The sequence below is a fragment of the Calidris pugnax genome, unplaced genomic scaffold, assembly GCF_001431845.1.
Source record: "Calidris pugnax isolate Ruff unplaced genomic scaffold, ASM143184v1 scaffold44, whole genome shotgun sequence".
Taxonomy (NCBI): Eukaryota; Metazoa; Chordata; class Aves; order Charadriiformes; family Scolopacidae; genus Calidris; species Calidris pugnax.
In genome coordinates, this window is record NW_015094506.1 from 9,574,358 (window position 1) to 9,588,581 (window position 14,224).

Genomic DNA, 14,224 nt, shown 5'->3' on the forward strand with positions numbered 1-14,224 from the left:
GGGAATTTCCAGAATTGCTAGAGCTCATTCTAGAGCTATAAATTACTGCAAATAACTGGCAGCTGTCACAGCTAAATACTGAACTTTATACTGTCCCTTACACTGCACTGATGATGTCTTTATCATAGTCTGTACGTACCCTTCTGTGCTGTGGCATACATCAATTTTTGTTATTACTGTTCAGTATGGTTTCTTCATCCCACGTACACTCCACAACATAGTGTTCTTTCTTCCCTTCTGTTTTAATTTGCTTCTTCCCACAAAACCTGGAGGCTCTATTCATGTGTGGAAGTGCTTATAAAGTGAAATGAGCATGAAAATTCAGTGCCTGAAAGCATGCTGCAGAGACCTGTAGTCTTGGGGAGGGTTGTCCACTCGTAAGTGTTTTCCTTCAGAAACAGAACGCGGGTTTGGCAGGAGAACATGATGCTTAGATGCAGAAGTGGATTTTGTTAACACACCAAATTTCTGCTCGCGTAGGCTCGCTGATGGATATGTAAAGATTTGTTCTCAAATGGCATGCAGATGGACTTAAGTACAGAAAAGTAAAATACGGCTAACTAGCCAACACAGTTATTTCTGAAAGTAGGGCAAAAAAGGAGCCAAATCTTCTGTTTCCTGATTTGATTGGCAGTGCAGCCTCACAGATGTTTGTATTGGAAGCTATAGGGTGCTTGTGTGTGGGGACGCAAGGATAGAGGCCAGGGATACTCGTATCTTGCCTACAGAGCTGACTCACATTGATTTAAGTTGTACCTGAAACAGTGTTCTGAAGGATCTGGTGTAAATGCGATACCTTCTGGAATTACTCTTTTTAAAGGGAAGTTTAATTACTGGTGGTGGTGGGTCATGCATGTATGATTGGAGTTATGGGACTACCACGCTTATGTTCCAATGCATGTTCTGATGACCAAAGTACTACCTTGAGAACTATCTTTTACCCAATATGAAATTCATAAATCTCAAAGGCGGGTTTTCAGCTTTCAATATATTTAATGTGATTGTGATCAGTATTTTCTGCAGTGCTCCTGATGCAGCTCCCTGAGATTACAGATATAGGAAAAGTATAGCTGATTTGGGTTATTTAAATATTTCTTTTATGGGAGCCATCACCTGCAATCAACTAATTTTACTGAGTGAATCTAACAGCCTTGCAGCAGTCTGATTAAATATTTTACAGTGCTGCATACCCGCTCTAAAATGTCAGAAATTCACCTGCTTACATTTTGTGATTTCTGAAGAAATAAAGGGCTTATTGACAACAGCTTCTTCAGGAAAGCAGTTTGTTCAAAATATTTTGTATTGCAAGTCCAAAAAAATAATCAGTCTTTATTGCCAACAGACATGTAAAAATTGAGTAATCGTTAATAGACCATACATTCAGATTAGTTAAATGAACGTGTAGTAGATGATGCCAAAATATGATTAAGCTCCGTGACAGTAGCATTTGAAGACAGTGATTTAAATAATTTTAAAAGGTTATTGTGATGTATCACAAGCTTCATGAATGCAAGGCTGTTCAGAGAATTAGCATTTAGTTTCATGTGTGTAGAATCTTCATACTTCTCCCTTATATATAAAAATGGAAAAGAAAAAAAAATACCAAACAACCTTGGAAGGTTTCTGGAGCAAGGGTGAGGTCAAGGTGTGTGGAAAAGAAACTGCGCTGGGCCCTATACTGTAAAAAACAGTAGCTGATTCTCCGGGTGTTCAGTGAGTTTTTGTTATAGTTGAGCTGGTCCAAAGTCAAGCTGTAGCTAAAAGTGGCAAGTGAGGTTCTGCCTCCACCTTTCAGTCACCACCTGCACTCCACATGCCCCCTGATGATCTAGTTCAAAAACCTAAGTCAAAATTATACTTCTTTTTTGCTGGGGAGGACCCTGAGCCACCTTTTTGGTAGCAGCAGTGAATTGTGGCAATTGCTATCTCATGAAAGTTCATCCTTATTTACAGTATGGAGCATGCCTGGCTTCAATCCCCATTATAGAATCATAGAATGGTGAGACTTGGAAGGGACTGTTAAGATCTTCTGGTTCCAACCCCACTGCCGTGGGCAGGGACACCTCCCACTAGACCAGGTTGCTCAAAGCCCCATCCAGCCTGGTCTTGAACACTTATATACCCAAATCAGAGATCATAAATGCTATCTCTCCAATATCAGTCTTATTTTGATTAGAAAAAACCCCTTTTGTGTGCACTTGATTTGTATGGAATTGAAATATATATTTATGTATTTATAGGGCTTTCATGTCCAGAATGGATAGTGGTTACTGAATAATACATTTTGTTGCAGGCTCATTCAGCTCTATCAGAGATGCTTGATTTCAGGGAAAATGTCACCATGTATGACAGGTGATTTTGATTCTTTATTAAAGCTAGCTGAAGCAAATATCATTCCAAAATTTAGGCAGTGAAATCTGAAAGCCGGGTTGCTCTTTTTGTCATATAATAGAGATACTCATGGGACATTAAAAAAGAAAAAGAGGTAGTTGAAGATGCAGTATTATATATTCATAAAATGTGTTTTAAAATGCATTTACATTCCTGATTAAAACACTTTTCTTTCTTTAATCCACCAGCTGACTGACGTGTGACAGTATGTCAGTTGCTGAGGCCTTGCATAGAAATGCCAGGCAATTCTGCAGGCTCTCTGGAGCTTAGATTAAATAAATCCAGTTAAGTAAATCCAGCACGGGAAAGAAAGTGGTAGCGTGGCTCTTTGTTAAGATAGATGGACAAAAAACTTAGGGGATTTATTGAAAAATTGCTTAACTTGGGAGTAATTTCAGGTCAGGGTTTGTGGTTAATTTAAATTTCAGTTAAAGGAAAGAGAGGAGACATCTTTATAACCTCATAAAATAGTTGGTTTTAACTAATTCCTTGGACAGGCTTCTCCGTTACATACACTATTGTTCTACTTGAATGTTCTCATAGTTATGAAATAAAAAAATCAGTTTCACTTATGTTCACGCATAAATTTCTGTCACTTCACAATTGAAAGATTTCAGCAGCTCATTTGAGTTACTTTCTGTTATTGTATGTTTTTTAGCATTGGTGTTGGCATTATTTCAAACTTAGCAAAGCAGCAGTACCTTACTGGGTACTGTATTTTCTTAAAATACATGTGTGTATTCTAAAACAGATCAGCAACGCGGTCTAGGAACTCTTACAGGAACTCTTACAACATTAATAAGCCAAGCTGGTTGTATTTTAAACAGTATTTTCTTTGAATAGTGCTGTTGTAGTTATTTTGCATTATGCCAATAATAACGGAAGTTTGAACGATAGCATGCAAGAAATACAAGAAAACGATCCAAATGAAATAAATCAGCAGCCCAGCATTCACCAAACTTGAAAATCAAGTAATAGAACAGTGCCCAGTCACTGTGCATTGCCCAATTTTAAACCTTGCTGAACATGCACACGTAAGCAAGATAACATGCATGTGGCATTAAAAAAAATAGGGTATATATCTGTAAGGGGGTGTGTGTTTATATGTATGTGCGTATATATATGTCTCAGAAATTTAAAAAAAAACAGGACATGCTCATATTTCAGGAAGTGTTCAAGGGCATTGAAAAGAAAACCACGTGTGCATCCTGAAGACCACTATAATATTTATAAATATTCTCAGAGTGTTTGAGTTAACTTTTTTCACATTTAAAGCCGAGATTTGCATGATAGCTTAGTATGTTGCATAAGAAATGTAAGAATTTAAACGACATCCTTGAAAGATGAGTCAAAGATGAAGTGATTTTTGTAGCCAAAAGAAGAGAGCATGATAATAACTGACCAAATGCAATTTTAAAAGAACCACTGAGAAGTCTCTCTCTCTCAGCTTGCTTTCCATATTTATAAATTTTATCCGTTTGGAATTACAGATTACAGAGCAGAGTGAGGAAAGGGAGCTAGAGATAAATAATGAATAAGGCCCTTGCTTGGAATGGTTGTGCCAGCATGAGTCAACACGAGCAAACTGCCCAGGTGCTGCAGAAGTCTTGTGCCATAAGGACAGCTGGAGTTCTGTCTGTCTGTCTGTCCTCCGGTCTCTGAGGATGACATTTGAGGGCAAGTCTAAGATTAGAGCCCAAAAATATAACACCATTTCCCCAGAGCACTGTGCTGGTTTCTAGTTGAGAGACTTCCTGAACCAGGCAAGTCTCTGTGTCGTTAGTAACCCTGAGCTGATTTCTTGTTTGGTCTCCCCTTGAGTCTGGTGAGCTTCTGATGGTGGTGACGTCCTGTGGTGAGGAGTTTGGCCGACCGCAGAGTGTGAGGAGCCGCACGCAGCCTGCCGCTGCTGGCGTCGGTCAGTGGCCTTCGCTTCTGTGCTGGGGGGGCTGCTGCATGCAGCTTGTTCCTAGGTGCCTTTTACAAAGTCTGTGTCTTTATTTTTAATAATCTGTTTGAGAGAGGAAGACCAGAACTGTGCGTGACATTCAAAATGCAGTAGATCCATGCACTTGCAGAGTGATTTTTCTGGTGGTTTTCAACTCCCCTCTTCAATTCTATCATTCATTTTGGCTGTGGCTGAATATTAAACCAATAGCACCGTGCGAATACCTACTGTGCTGCCAGAAACACCTGCATCGTGTCAGCTAAGCCTTTGAGTGGTTACTGAGTTGTATTTACCAAGTAGGGTGACACTAATGTAGGGAATGTTTGTGAATTTTACTTAGGGAAGCAATTTTTTTAAAGATAAACCAGACCTATAATCACAGATACAAAATTTTAAGAGGCTATTTACAGATGTATGTAGTAAAAACATTCAACTTTTACGGTTTTGACTCATCTTATTCAAGACCAAGCAGTTGCACTAAGTTCATACCTTAAAAACTGCAGCGTTACCCTTTAAATGTAGTGATTCAACATATTAAAAATCCTGAAGAAAAAAAAAAAAAAGAATTTTTTAAGTGAATTAAATGAAATTGAAACTTCGGAAGAATTACTTGGGAATCTTCAAAATACTTTTTCCAAAAGCACTTTCTTTAAAATCTGTATCTCATAAATGCACAAAAATAATAATAAACAGTCTTGTAAATTAATTTCCAGCAAGAGTCTGCTTGATCATTTTCAGTGTCTGTTTCAGCCCTTAGTGTCACATTTGCAGGGAGAAGGCAGCACACAATGCAGAATTCACCTGAACATTTATTTAAAAGTTTCTGGGATACAACAATGGAAACTTAACTGTATATAACAAAAATACCTTTCCAGACCATAAGTCTATATGGTATACCATCATAAAATGTCATTTGATCCCTCCTTTCTGTAAATTAATGAGTACTAGGATTTTAAAAAGCATCTGTAAGGAAGTACTATTAGTACTTCTCTTAGTCAGAAGTGTGCTATTAGTCTGAGAGTTTTTGTAACCTTCGCTTCATTGTCTGTCAGTAGTTATGCTTGTCCTATTACATGACCTAAATTATTGTTGCTAAATATTATAATGGGCTCCATAATTTAGAACAGTACTTACGACAGTGCAGGAAGGTAATAGTTGCCTATGATGTCAAAGGTTATTTCTGTGTAATTGGATCTTCTTATGTCAACCATTTGTCTTTTGTTTTTATATAAATTTGCTGTTTGTTTGTTACTGTGATCTGTGTTTATCCTTATATTTGAGCTGAACTTTTCATGCTAGGATATTTTAGGAATTTTGTTTCAAACTGCAAAATATGTGCAGATCTACCACTGCCATGCGAAAAATGAATTTTTAAAACCATCATCTCTGTTCTTCACACTGTCGTGTTAGTAATGACCATAAAACTGAATCTCTTAGTCATTCAGCGTAGTCATAAACTCTGACCTTTTTTACACACTACACAGTTCATGGGGATAGATTAGTTTTAGCCTGAGTAGACAAAAGCCATAACATACAAGGGAAATTATCATCTCTGTGAATGCAGCTGTAGTCCACGTGTGCATACGCTCCAGTGTTGGTTAATGGTACTGGTTTCTGAGGTGGCTATGGGTGGCCAGGATGGCTGAGGCCATGTGCTGTCACCATCACAGGCAGAGGTTTGTGTTCAGCAGTACAGCCCTGCCCCTTTCCCGCCCTGTGTTTGGTGCTTCTCCAACCTTTGTTGACATGTATCCTGGCATCTGCAGTTGCTCACTAGGATGTTAGTAATGTTTACTTTGATACATAATTTGCATTTTTATGTGCAAAAAATACCCAAATGATTTTTAGCAGTACATTTCCATACTGTTAGTAGAAAGAAAATCTGAGAGCTTTCTTCCTAGGTTTATCATTAGGGCCTTAAAAACGAAAACTGTGGGCCTTTTCCTTTGCTTGGTATAGCAGGGCTTCATCAAAGGGAGGAGAGTTTTGCTTCCCCCCCAAAAAAATAAATCTCTTTGTGTTAGCTTTCTTTTTTCATAAGAATGTAGTTTTGGAAACAATTAAAATGAAGTAGAATTACATGCTTAATATATATTCTTTATTGCTTATATAAGGAATATAAATAAAGTGCTAACTTTAAAATGGTGCAAACTAGCCACTAACACCTACCAAGCGTCATAGCTATAAGCGGTGGTGACTGTCTCAACAGAACAAACTGTGTGTTCACCAGGTATTTGCATTTTCATTTTTGGATTTACTGTTCATTTGTTCAGTACTGCATGTAAACTCACTAGAAACTGGATCAAATTCAAACCAAAGATTAATAAGTAAGTTGAAAAGCAGATTTTTAATATATAAAAAGCAAAAGTTGTACTGCATGTGAACCTGTTTCCTGTCACGTGGAAGTAGTAATAGATTCTGTTAAAAAATTGATAGGGAATTTGCTGCCTTCTGCCTTAGGGTAAATCTGCTGTTGAGGGCACACAACAAAGAAGCTGATGCCTTGCTTAAGTCAGAAGGGGTGATGCAATGTATTAGAAACAGAAATAAGGATTTGGGAAGAGATGTGCAGAGTTTTGAAGGTGATAACACTGATCATACTTCATAAACATATACGTGGATGTATGGTGTATTTTTCCTCATGTTTGCCCACTTAGAAGCTGTGTTTATGAAGAATGCTAACTTAAAGATGTAGGCGGGTTCATAACAGCACTGACATATCATTTTGCATTCTGTTTTCTATTTGAATCATTTGGGGGGGGGCTTTTGTTTTTTCTCGCAGGAGATGAGTTAAAGTGATTTATTTTTTCTTTTATCTTACTGTTTTATTCATGTTTATATGCAAAAAATCTTTGAATAATTATTTTTTAAAGTCACTGTCCTTGGGTAGTTCTGTCTGTGTACATCTGCCTCTTTGCTTCAGTGCAATCATCATAATATATCCAGAAGGTTTCTGTACATGTGGAGAGGGAGAGGATTCCCTTCAGGATCCTCTTAGTTATTATGTATTTGTTGCTGTTACGTCCTTCACCACTGAAATTCTGCTTTCCTTAAAATAAGTTCTTCTAGCTATATTCTTATCTTATTTTGGAAGGGAAAGCAAGATTTTGGGGGCCTTGCATGTGAGAATGTAAGTCAGGGTGATGAAATAGCTGCCCAGATTGCTCCCTGTCCCAGTAGGGGCAAGTGGAGCTCCAAGCAGATCCCAGCTGCATTACTCCCTGGGAGCAGCAGCTCCAGAAATGCCTTGGGAGATGTCACTCCATCCAGCAGCACTCACGCTGTGGTTGCTCAGTGCATGGCTTCTGCCTTTTTTGTCTTCTGAGTAATACCAAACAACATGTATCTGTAATGGTAATAAGAGTCAAATGATGGAAAAATAAAATTCTTTGAATGTAAAGAGTTTGGCCCTGTGTCTTCTGCTCTTTTTCCTACTAGGGGCACAGTGCTTGTATGTAGCTGCCAGGTGGCTCTGACCTCTGGGTACTTTTTCTGTAGTGAGAGTATTTCTTCTGTAATTTCTTGTATGAATGACTTCATCAGAGGTTCTGATAAGTCCAGTTTTGCAACAGTAAATCCAGGTTGACATCTAGTCTGATTCTGGTTGGGGTAAAAAAATCTTCTGTGTTTTTAGAGTTAGACTGCTTCTAGTACCATGGCAATCCTTGAGTGCTCGTCCATGTGTGCAAAAGTCAGGTTGCTGAGAGAAAACAGACACTCAATTTTTGTGCACGTTTGTATATAATTTAAAATTTCTAAAGGTTCCTCTTTTTTAGAAAGTGTTTATTAATAATAATAATTTTTTAAACGTACAGTCCTGCTTTTAAGTCAAAGTACAGTGAACTGTTTGAGCCATAATCCACTAGAAAGCCAAAGTACCACACTGAATACCTAATCATTGTGATATCCTTGAAATTAAAAACCTGAATTACGGCCTGACAGCTCTGGTGGGTATAGACAGGTACGTTTTCATGTAAGGACTTCCAGTAGCTTGTAGTAGGCCTTGCTACTAGTTGCCCTCAAGAATTTTGAGAGCAAGAGTATTTCCAAAGATTTGTGGTTGAATTTGCTCATCATGTGAGCATCTAACAGCTGGTCTGTTTAAATGATAGTAAAGATGAAACATTGTGCAATAATAATTAATTAATAATCATTAATCGAGAAGAAAATAATTATACTGATATTAAAAGCTACCTTCTGGTTTTATTGATGTTTTTAGACTGTATATTTGGGTAATTTACTGATCCAGCAGCAGAGTGACAGAATTTAATAAAATGAAATTTAAGTAACACTTATTGCTATGTTTTGTGTTAATTTGTTAATAGAGAAATGGCAGTAGTATGATGGTCTACTGTTAGTATGAAAGAGAATCATACCAGAGTGGTGATTTCCTGTCTAGTAACTGTTTTTTCTTTTCTTTTTTTTTTTTTTTTTCTCCTGGCATGTTCCTGACCCTTCTACTTGCTTGTGGGAATGAATATTTTGACCCTTGTGAATTGTAGAGCCCATTGTGAAGAATGGCAGGCCTCCAACGTCTCACAGCATGCACTCATTTCTCCACCAATACACAGGATCTTTCAAGAAGCCCCCTTTACGGAGACCACATAGCGTCATAGGGGGCAGCCTCGGCTCCTTCATGGCAATGCCCAGAAATGGGAGCAGATTAGGTAATTTACTGTGTTGTTTGTTTAAGTTCATTTTTTCTATGAAGAACAATGTTTCTGTTGATTCTTAGCAAGAGATATGGTTGTTCTAATGCTTTAATAAATATTTGGGAATGCAATAATCTTTTTCTGGAGTTGTTAGAAAAACTTCTTTTTAAGGTACTGAATGTCTCTAAAATTTTCTGGAGGAGAGCAATTACAAGAACACACAGAAATCACCCATGAATTTTTTACAAGTTGCAAAGTTACAAAAGTTACAAAATGTTCTTTCTTAATACTTTGCAAGAAACCTGTATGTCCCTCTCAGTTAAGTGTGGGTGAGAACTGCAATAAATTGAATATAATAAAAACAAAATACTAATCCTGTATGTGAAATTCAAAAAGAACTGGTGTGTTACTTAGATGTTTCATTATTATTGAAAAAAAAAAAAGCTTTTTTCAGTGATAATTATAGTTGAGTGGCCTTAATTTATCTTTTTGTTGTGGTCCCAAGCTGTATTTGTGGTTCTGTGGGGCAAATAAGTTTCAAAATTTTATTTCTTCTCCTTCAAGTGATTTGTCATGTTGCTGCCTCCAGTCACCGTTAATGTTTTGCCCTGCTTTTATGTTATTTTAAATTATGCTTAATTAAGTGATACTAGAAAATGAGAGCAAGTCACAGTTTAATTAGAATTTTATGAATTTTTCAGTCTTCTGCCCTCCTTTAGCAATGTGTGATAAACTGATCCCCTTCAAGATAAAGTTATGAGTCTTCAAGATAGTAGTCAAACCACTTATATCCTCCTCTACTGTAATATCACTCATCATGTTCAAAACCTTGCCTTTTTTTCTGTTTGTGCTACCCTCAAACTAAAAAAGAATTTGGTCCACTTGAATGAGCTTTAGAAACTGTTGTTATCACAGAAGAAAACAGGATTTAGTGTGCACGGTTTGACTACTATATCAACTCATGATTTCACTCAGGTCTTGTCCTCTTTAATTTTTTTCTTTTTTTGCCTAGCCAAGCTTAGGTTAAGTTGCCAAGAAGCTAACAGGAAGACAAATTAAAAAAAAAAAACCACAAAAATAACCAAAAAAACCTAATGTACTTAAAGAAATCTTGGTTAGAACTATTTAATCATTTATGGATTATTTGTTAAATCAGATGTATGTAAACTGTGTACAGGAACAGCAGAGACGTATACTTCCCTACTTTTCTTCTTGTGTGTTGCCTTTAAAAACATTATATAGAATTTTTAAATGTAAATTTACCAATAACTTATGCCTCTTCAAAATTTCACCATGACCTAGAAATCATCTTTACAAAAGGAAAAATTCATAAACAGTTTTTGTTTCTTTTAATGATTTTCCAGCTTTCTCAAAGCTTTTTTTTTTTAACCTGCAAAAAATAGTAATATATAAGTATTGCAAAAGACTGCCATTTGCTTTATTTTTCTCAGGTGGTCGGGTTTTATAGGTAATCAAGTATTTGAATAGCAGTCACAATTTTAGCTTGTTCGTTTGTAGCAAGTGTTGAAATAACATGTTTTAAACAGCTACAGATTCCTGTAGAATTTTTAATTTCATTGAAGTAGTATGTAATAAAGTTACTGAGTATGTATATGTTAAACATCTCTTTTTGCTTTGGATGCAATGATGCCATTAATGATGCCTTTTTTTTAAACTCATTCGATGAAAGTTTAAGCTATTTGTACATATACAAGTGTAATTACCAATGTTCTTTTTTGCTCCTCCTTCACATCTTTCCTCCTTTTGTTCCTGCCACATGAGAATGGTTATTACTCAGCAGGATGCTGAGGTTTTCTCTGTTGGGATAATGACCTCAGAAATGAAACGGTCAAATATGCACACTACATAAGACTTTTTATTTTCTTTGCTTTCTTTACTCATCTTCTTTCCTTTCCACTTTTTCCTTTGTTCCAATGGTGGAAAAATGCTATTAGAGAGCTATCCTTGAAATGTAACAAAAGGATTGCAGTTAAAGGATGGTTATTTGGTTATAAAACAGATTAAATGAAGACCTGCCACAGGTGCATCTTCATGCTGCTTGCTTTTAAATGAGATCATCAATGTAAAAATTGCTCGAGAAGCTCGTGCGATTTGTTTGCTTTGAGCACTGAATGCGAGTTTCTGCTGTTGTGGTAACATGTAAAATCCCAAAATATTTGAAAAATAATTTCTACTTGGAAACATCTGTTAGCTTCAAGTTTTCTAAAATGTCTTGTAAAGACAGAAATTCTGAACTGATCTCTAACAGCTGTACCTTTGTTTAAAATTTTATAGTAATTTTTAATTTTGTATTCAGTTGTCATGATGATTTTAAATCACATGGGTAATTCTCAGGCCAAATTGTGACCCAGCCTTGCCACTGATGTGGTCAGGATCTAGCTGAGGGTGTTTTAGCTCATGTCTATCTGTACAGCTTCTGAAGTCTTGAACCTCCAGAAACATTTAACTGCTGCAGTCCATGATGGAGCCAGAGCTAATGAACCCTTTTTGTATCTGACCTGGCTGAATTCAGAAATCCACTTAGTTGTCCTTGTTCCATTTTTAGATTACTGGGACCACTGGGGAGGCACTTGGAGTGTGCAAAGCCAACTGAGGCTGACCTTCCTGGTGAACCTCTGTAGCAGCCAGGGGAGAGTTTATTATTCCTGCTTTTGCCAACTGGGTTGATACAGTTATGGAGAAGTTTTCTTTCTTTGTCATAAACGTTAGAATTGAAAGGGATGGTGTTTCCATACAGCTGTTTGGTGATGTTAACAGCAAAGGCAATTTCTCACTATGGCCTTCCTCAATTTAAATTGTTATTAGTGAAAATAATGCTAAAATGTAGCAGCTTCACAATGAGCTTTTGAAAAAGTGCACCTTTATCCAATATGCAAGTCACGTGATTACTTTTGTAATGATTTGAACTAAGATGGAAAGATCATGCAGTCTGACTCATGACTGACTAATTAGCGGTTATTATTTTAGCTCCCTTGGAGGAGTTCTCATTTGCAGCGCTGTAGGTTCCCTGTATGAATTCCTGCTGTGGTGCATTCCTCACAGCTGCAGTGAGGACAGCCTTTCCTCTTACACCTACTTCCTTAGTTTTCCTGTTATCTTGTAGTCATCTACAGCTTTTCATTACATGGCCATACTGGATATTTAATCAGATATAGAGAGCACATTAAAATAAACATCTGTGTAAGAGGATGGCTTGGGTATTCAGTGAAAGGAGTTAATAAATTATTGAACCATTAAAACCTCTGAAGACCATGCAGGCTGGCTTTGGTGCAGGTGAACTTGCCCATAGAAAAGCTTAGTGAAATTAAGGAAACATTTGCATGATTTTCACCACTGCTTAATCAAATATTATCATCATGCACCTGTGTAAAATGATTAAAATTACTAGGATAATGCCTTATTCCTGGGTTCGTACTATTAAAATAATGAACATAAGGCTCTACTAATCCCTTTTTAATTGAATAAAAATAAAAGGACACATTTATATTAGATAATAACACAGTCAAGATATTTTTAAACAGCTTAAATGTATCCCTGTTTAGAATATAATTAAAACATCTGCAAACCAGAATTGATCATATCACAGCAGTATTCAAACTAGACTGGCCGTCATCTTAGTTAAGTCTGAAATACGTTTTTAGACTTGAGTAGTACAGACCCACTTTGTCTTCACATTCCTGATTTACAAAGAACAGAATCTCCTTGCAGCTATGTTATCTGCCCCACATGTATGGGGTTGTGTTACTAGTTCTTGAAGTAGTCCTTAGTTGTGCATTACTGCTTTAGTCTTCTTTGTAGGAGAATCATCTTTGTCAACCAGATATTCTTTGAAGTTTTGAGCATTGCATTTTAAAGTGTCATTTTTAATAGAAACCTCATAATACATACACTTCTGTGAATTGAACATTGTACTTAAAAAGTATGACAGTATCAATCACATGATTAATAAGTGTCAGTCCTTTTCAAAAAGAAATGATGTAATTTCTCCACGGCTTAAAATACAGTATTTCTTTAATTTCACCAGTCTTATTTTGTGAGGTTGCCCAGATAACTGTCTCGTCTAGCTTCTCTAAAGAAAACAGGCTTCAATGGGCTTGCACTAACATGAGGATAAATAGATTGGACAACAATTGTCCGTAGCTGTTACATTTAATTTTATGAACAGAATCTTGAGACCTGTAATTGCTAAAATGGATTACATGACCTCTCGGAAAAGTATTTTTAAAGCGAATCTTTATTAAAGAATGGCTATGATGAATGTGCTGTTTACCAGATAGAACAGTGCTAACGTAACAGCTTTGCTGCAAATAGTGTTTTCAATAATAATGCTTTTATATTATTAAACAATAAATTATATTAAATTAATTTTAAAAGACAGCTATCAAGTCACTGCAAAGGATAAAAGATTTCTTAGAAAGTTGACAAAAGACAGTCACATTTTGTCTGCTTAGCTTAAGGTTAAGGTTGATCTACAGGGACCACTTCTGAAAATCTTCTTCTGTGGTTCAAACTGCCGTGCCTTTAGAAGCACTGATACGTATTTTCCTTGTTTGAAACCAGAAGATAGCTGCTTCTTATACAAAGAGTGCAGCTTATTTTTTTCTCATTCAGTCAAAATCTGAGCATGACTTGCAGGGAAAACTCTGATGCAATGTGGATTTTTAATCTAAATCCAATTTAGATCTGCATTGCTGCTGGAAAAATATCTTTGTGCATGGGATGCATGCTTAGTTTGTGTGTTTAATTACAGTACTTTCAGTTAAAATATGTGGTGTCAATACCATACTAGTTAATCTTTTTATATCCATTCTGTTTTCCAAAAAGGAAATTCTTTGTACTGGGGAAGAATTTGATCCTTTGAAGTCTACATGATTCTGTGTGAGCCAAACATTTCAGAAGATGTGCTGATAACCAGATATTGGCCTAAAGGCTTCTTATCCTAGAAAATCCAGCTTTCTTGCTTGTTGATAATGATAAAACTTCCATTTTCTCTTTTGGTTTTTTTTTATTGGAGTAAAGCTGTGCAAAAGTTAAATATTCTCAGGTATGTTGGTAGTAAAGGCTGAAGTGAGCTCTGTGCATTTTGCTAATAGTAGGATTTTTTAGGCATAGAGTTCTGAGATTTTTCAGTTGGTCCTCGGGTTCTCTTTTACCTGTGCAAGATAATGCTTAATACCAAGGATCAGGGGAGGGCAGGGAAGTTGGTATTTTT

At 36.5% G+C, this 14,224-nt stretch overlaps 1 protein-coding gene across 3 annotated transcripts in view; it reads left to right on the top strand.

The window, feature by feature from the left end:
• Positions 1-14,224, top strand: part of CDK17 (cyclin-dependent kinase 17) — a 56,779-nt gene that overhangs the window by 5,293 nt on the left and 37,262 nt on the right. For all 3 annotated transcript variants that reach the window (XM_014963787.1, XM_014963788.1, XM_014963789.1), the window contains one exon: positions 8,842-9,006. In XM_014963787.1, coding sequence (XP_014819273.1) covers positions 8,842-9,006 — 165 coding nt within the window. The remainder of the gene's footprint in view (positions 1-8,841; positions 9,007-14,224) is intronic.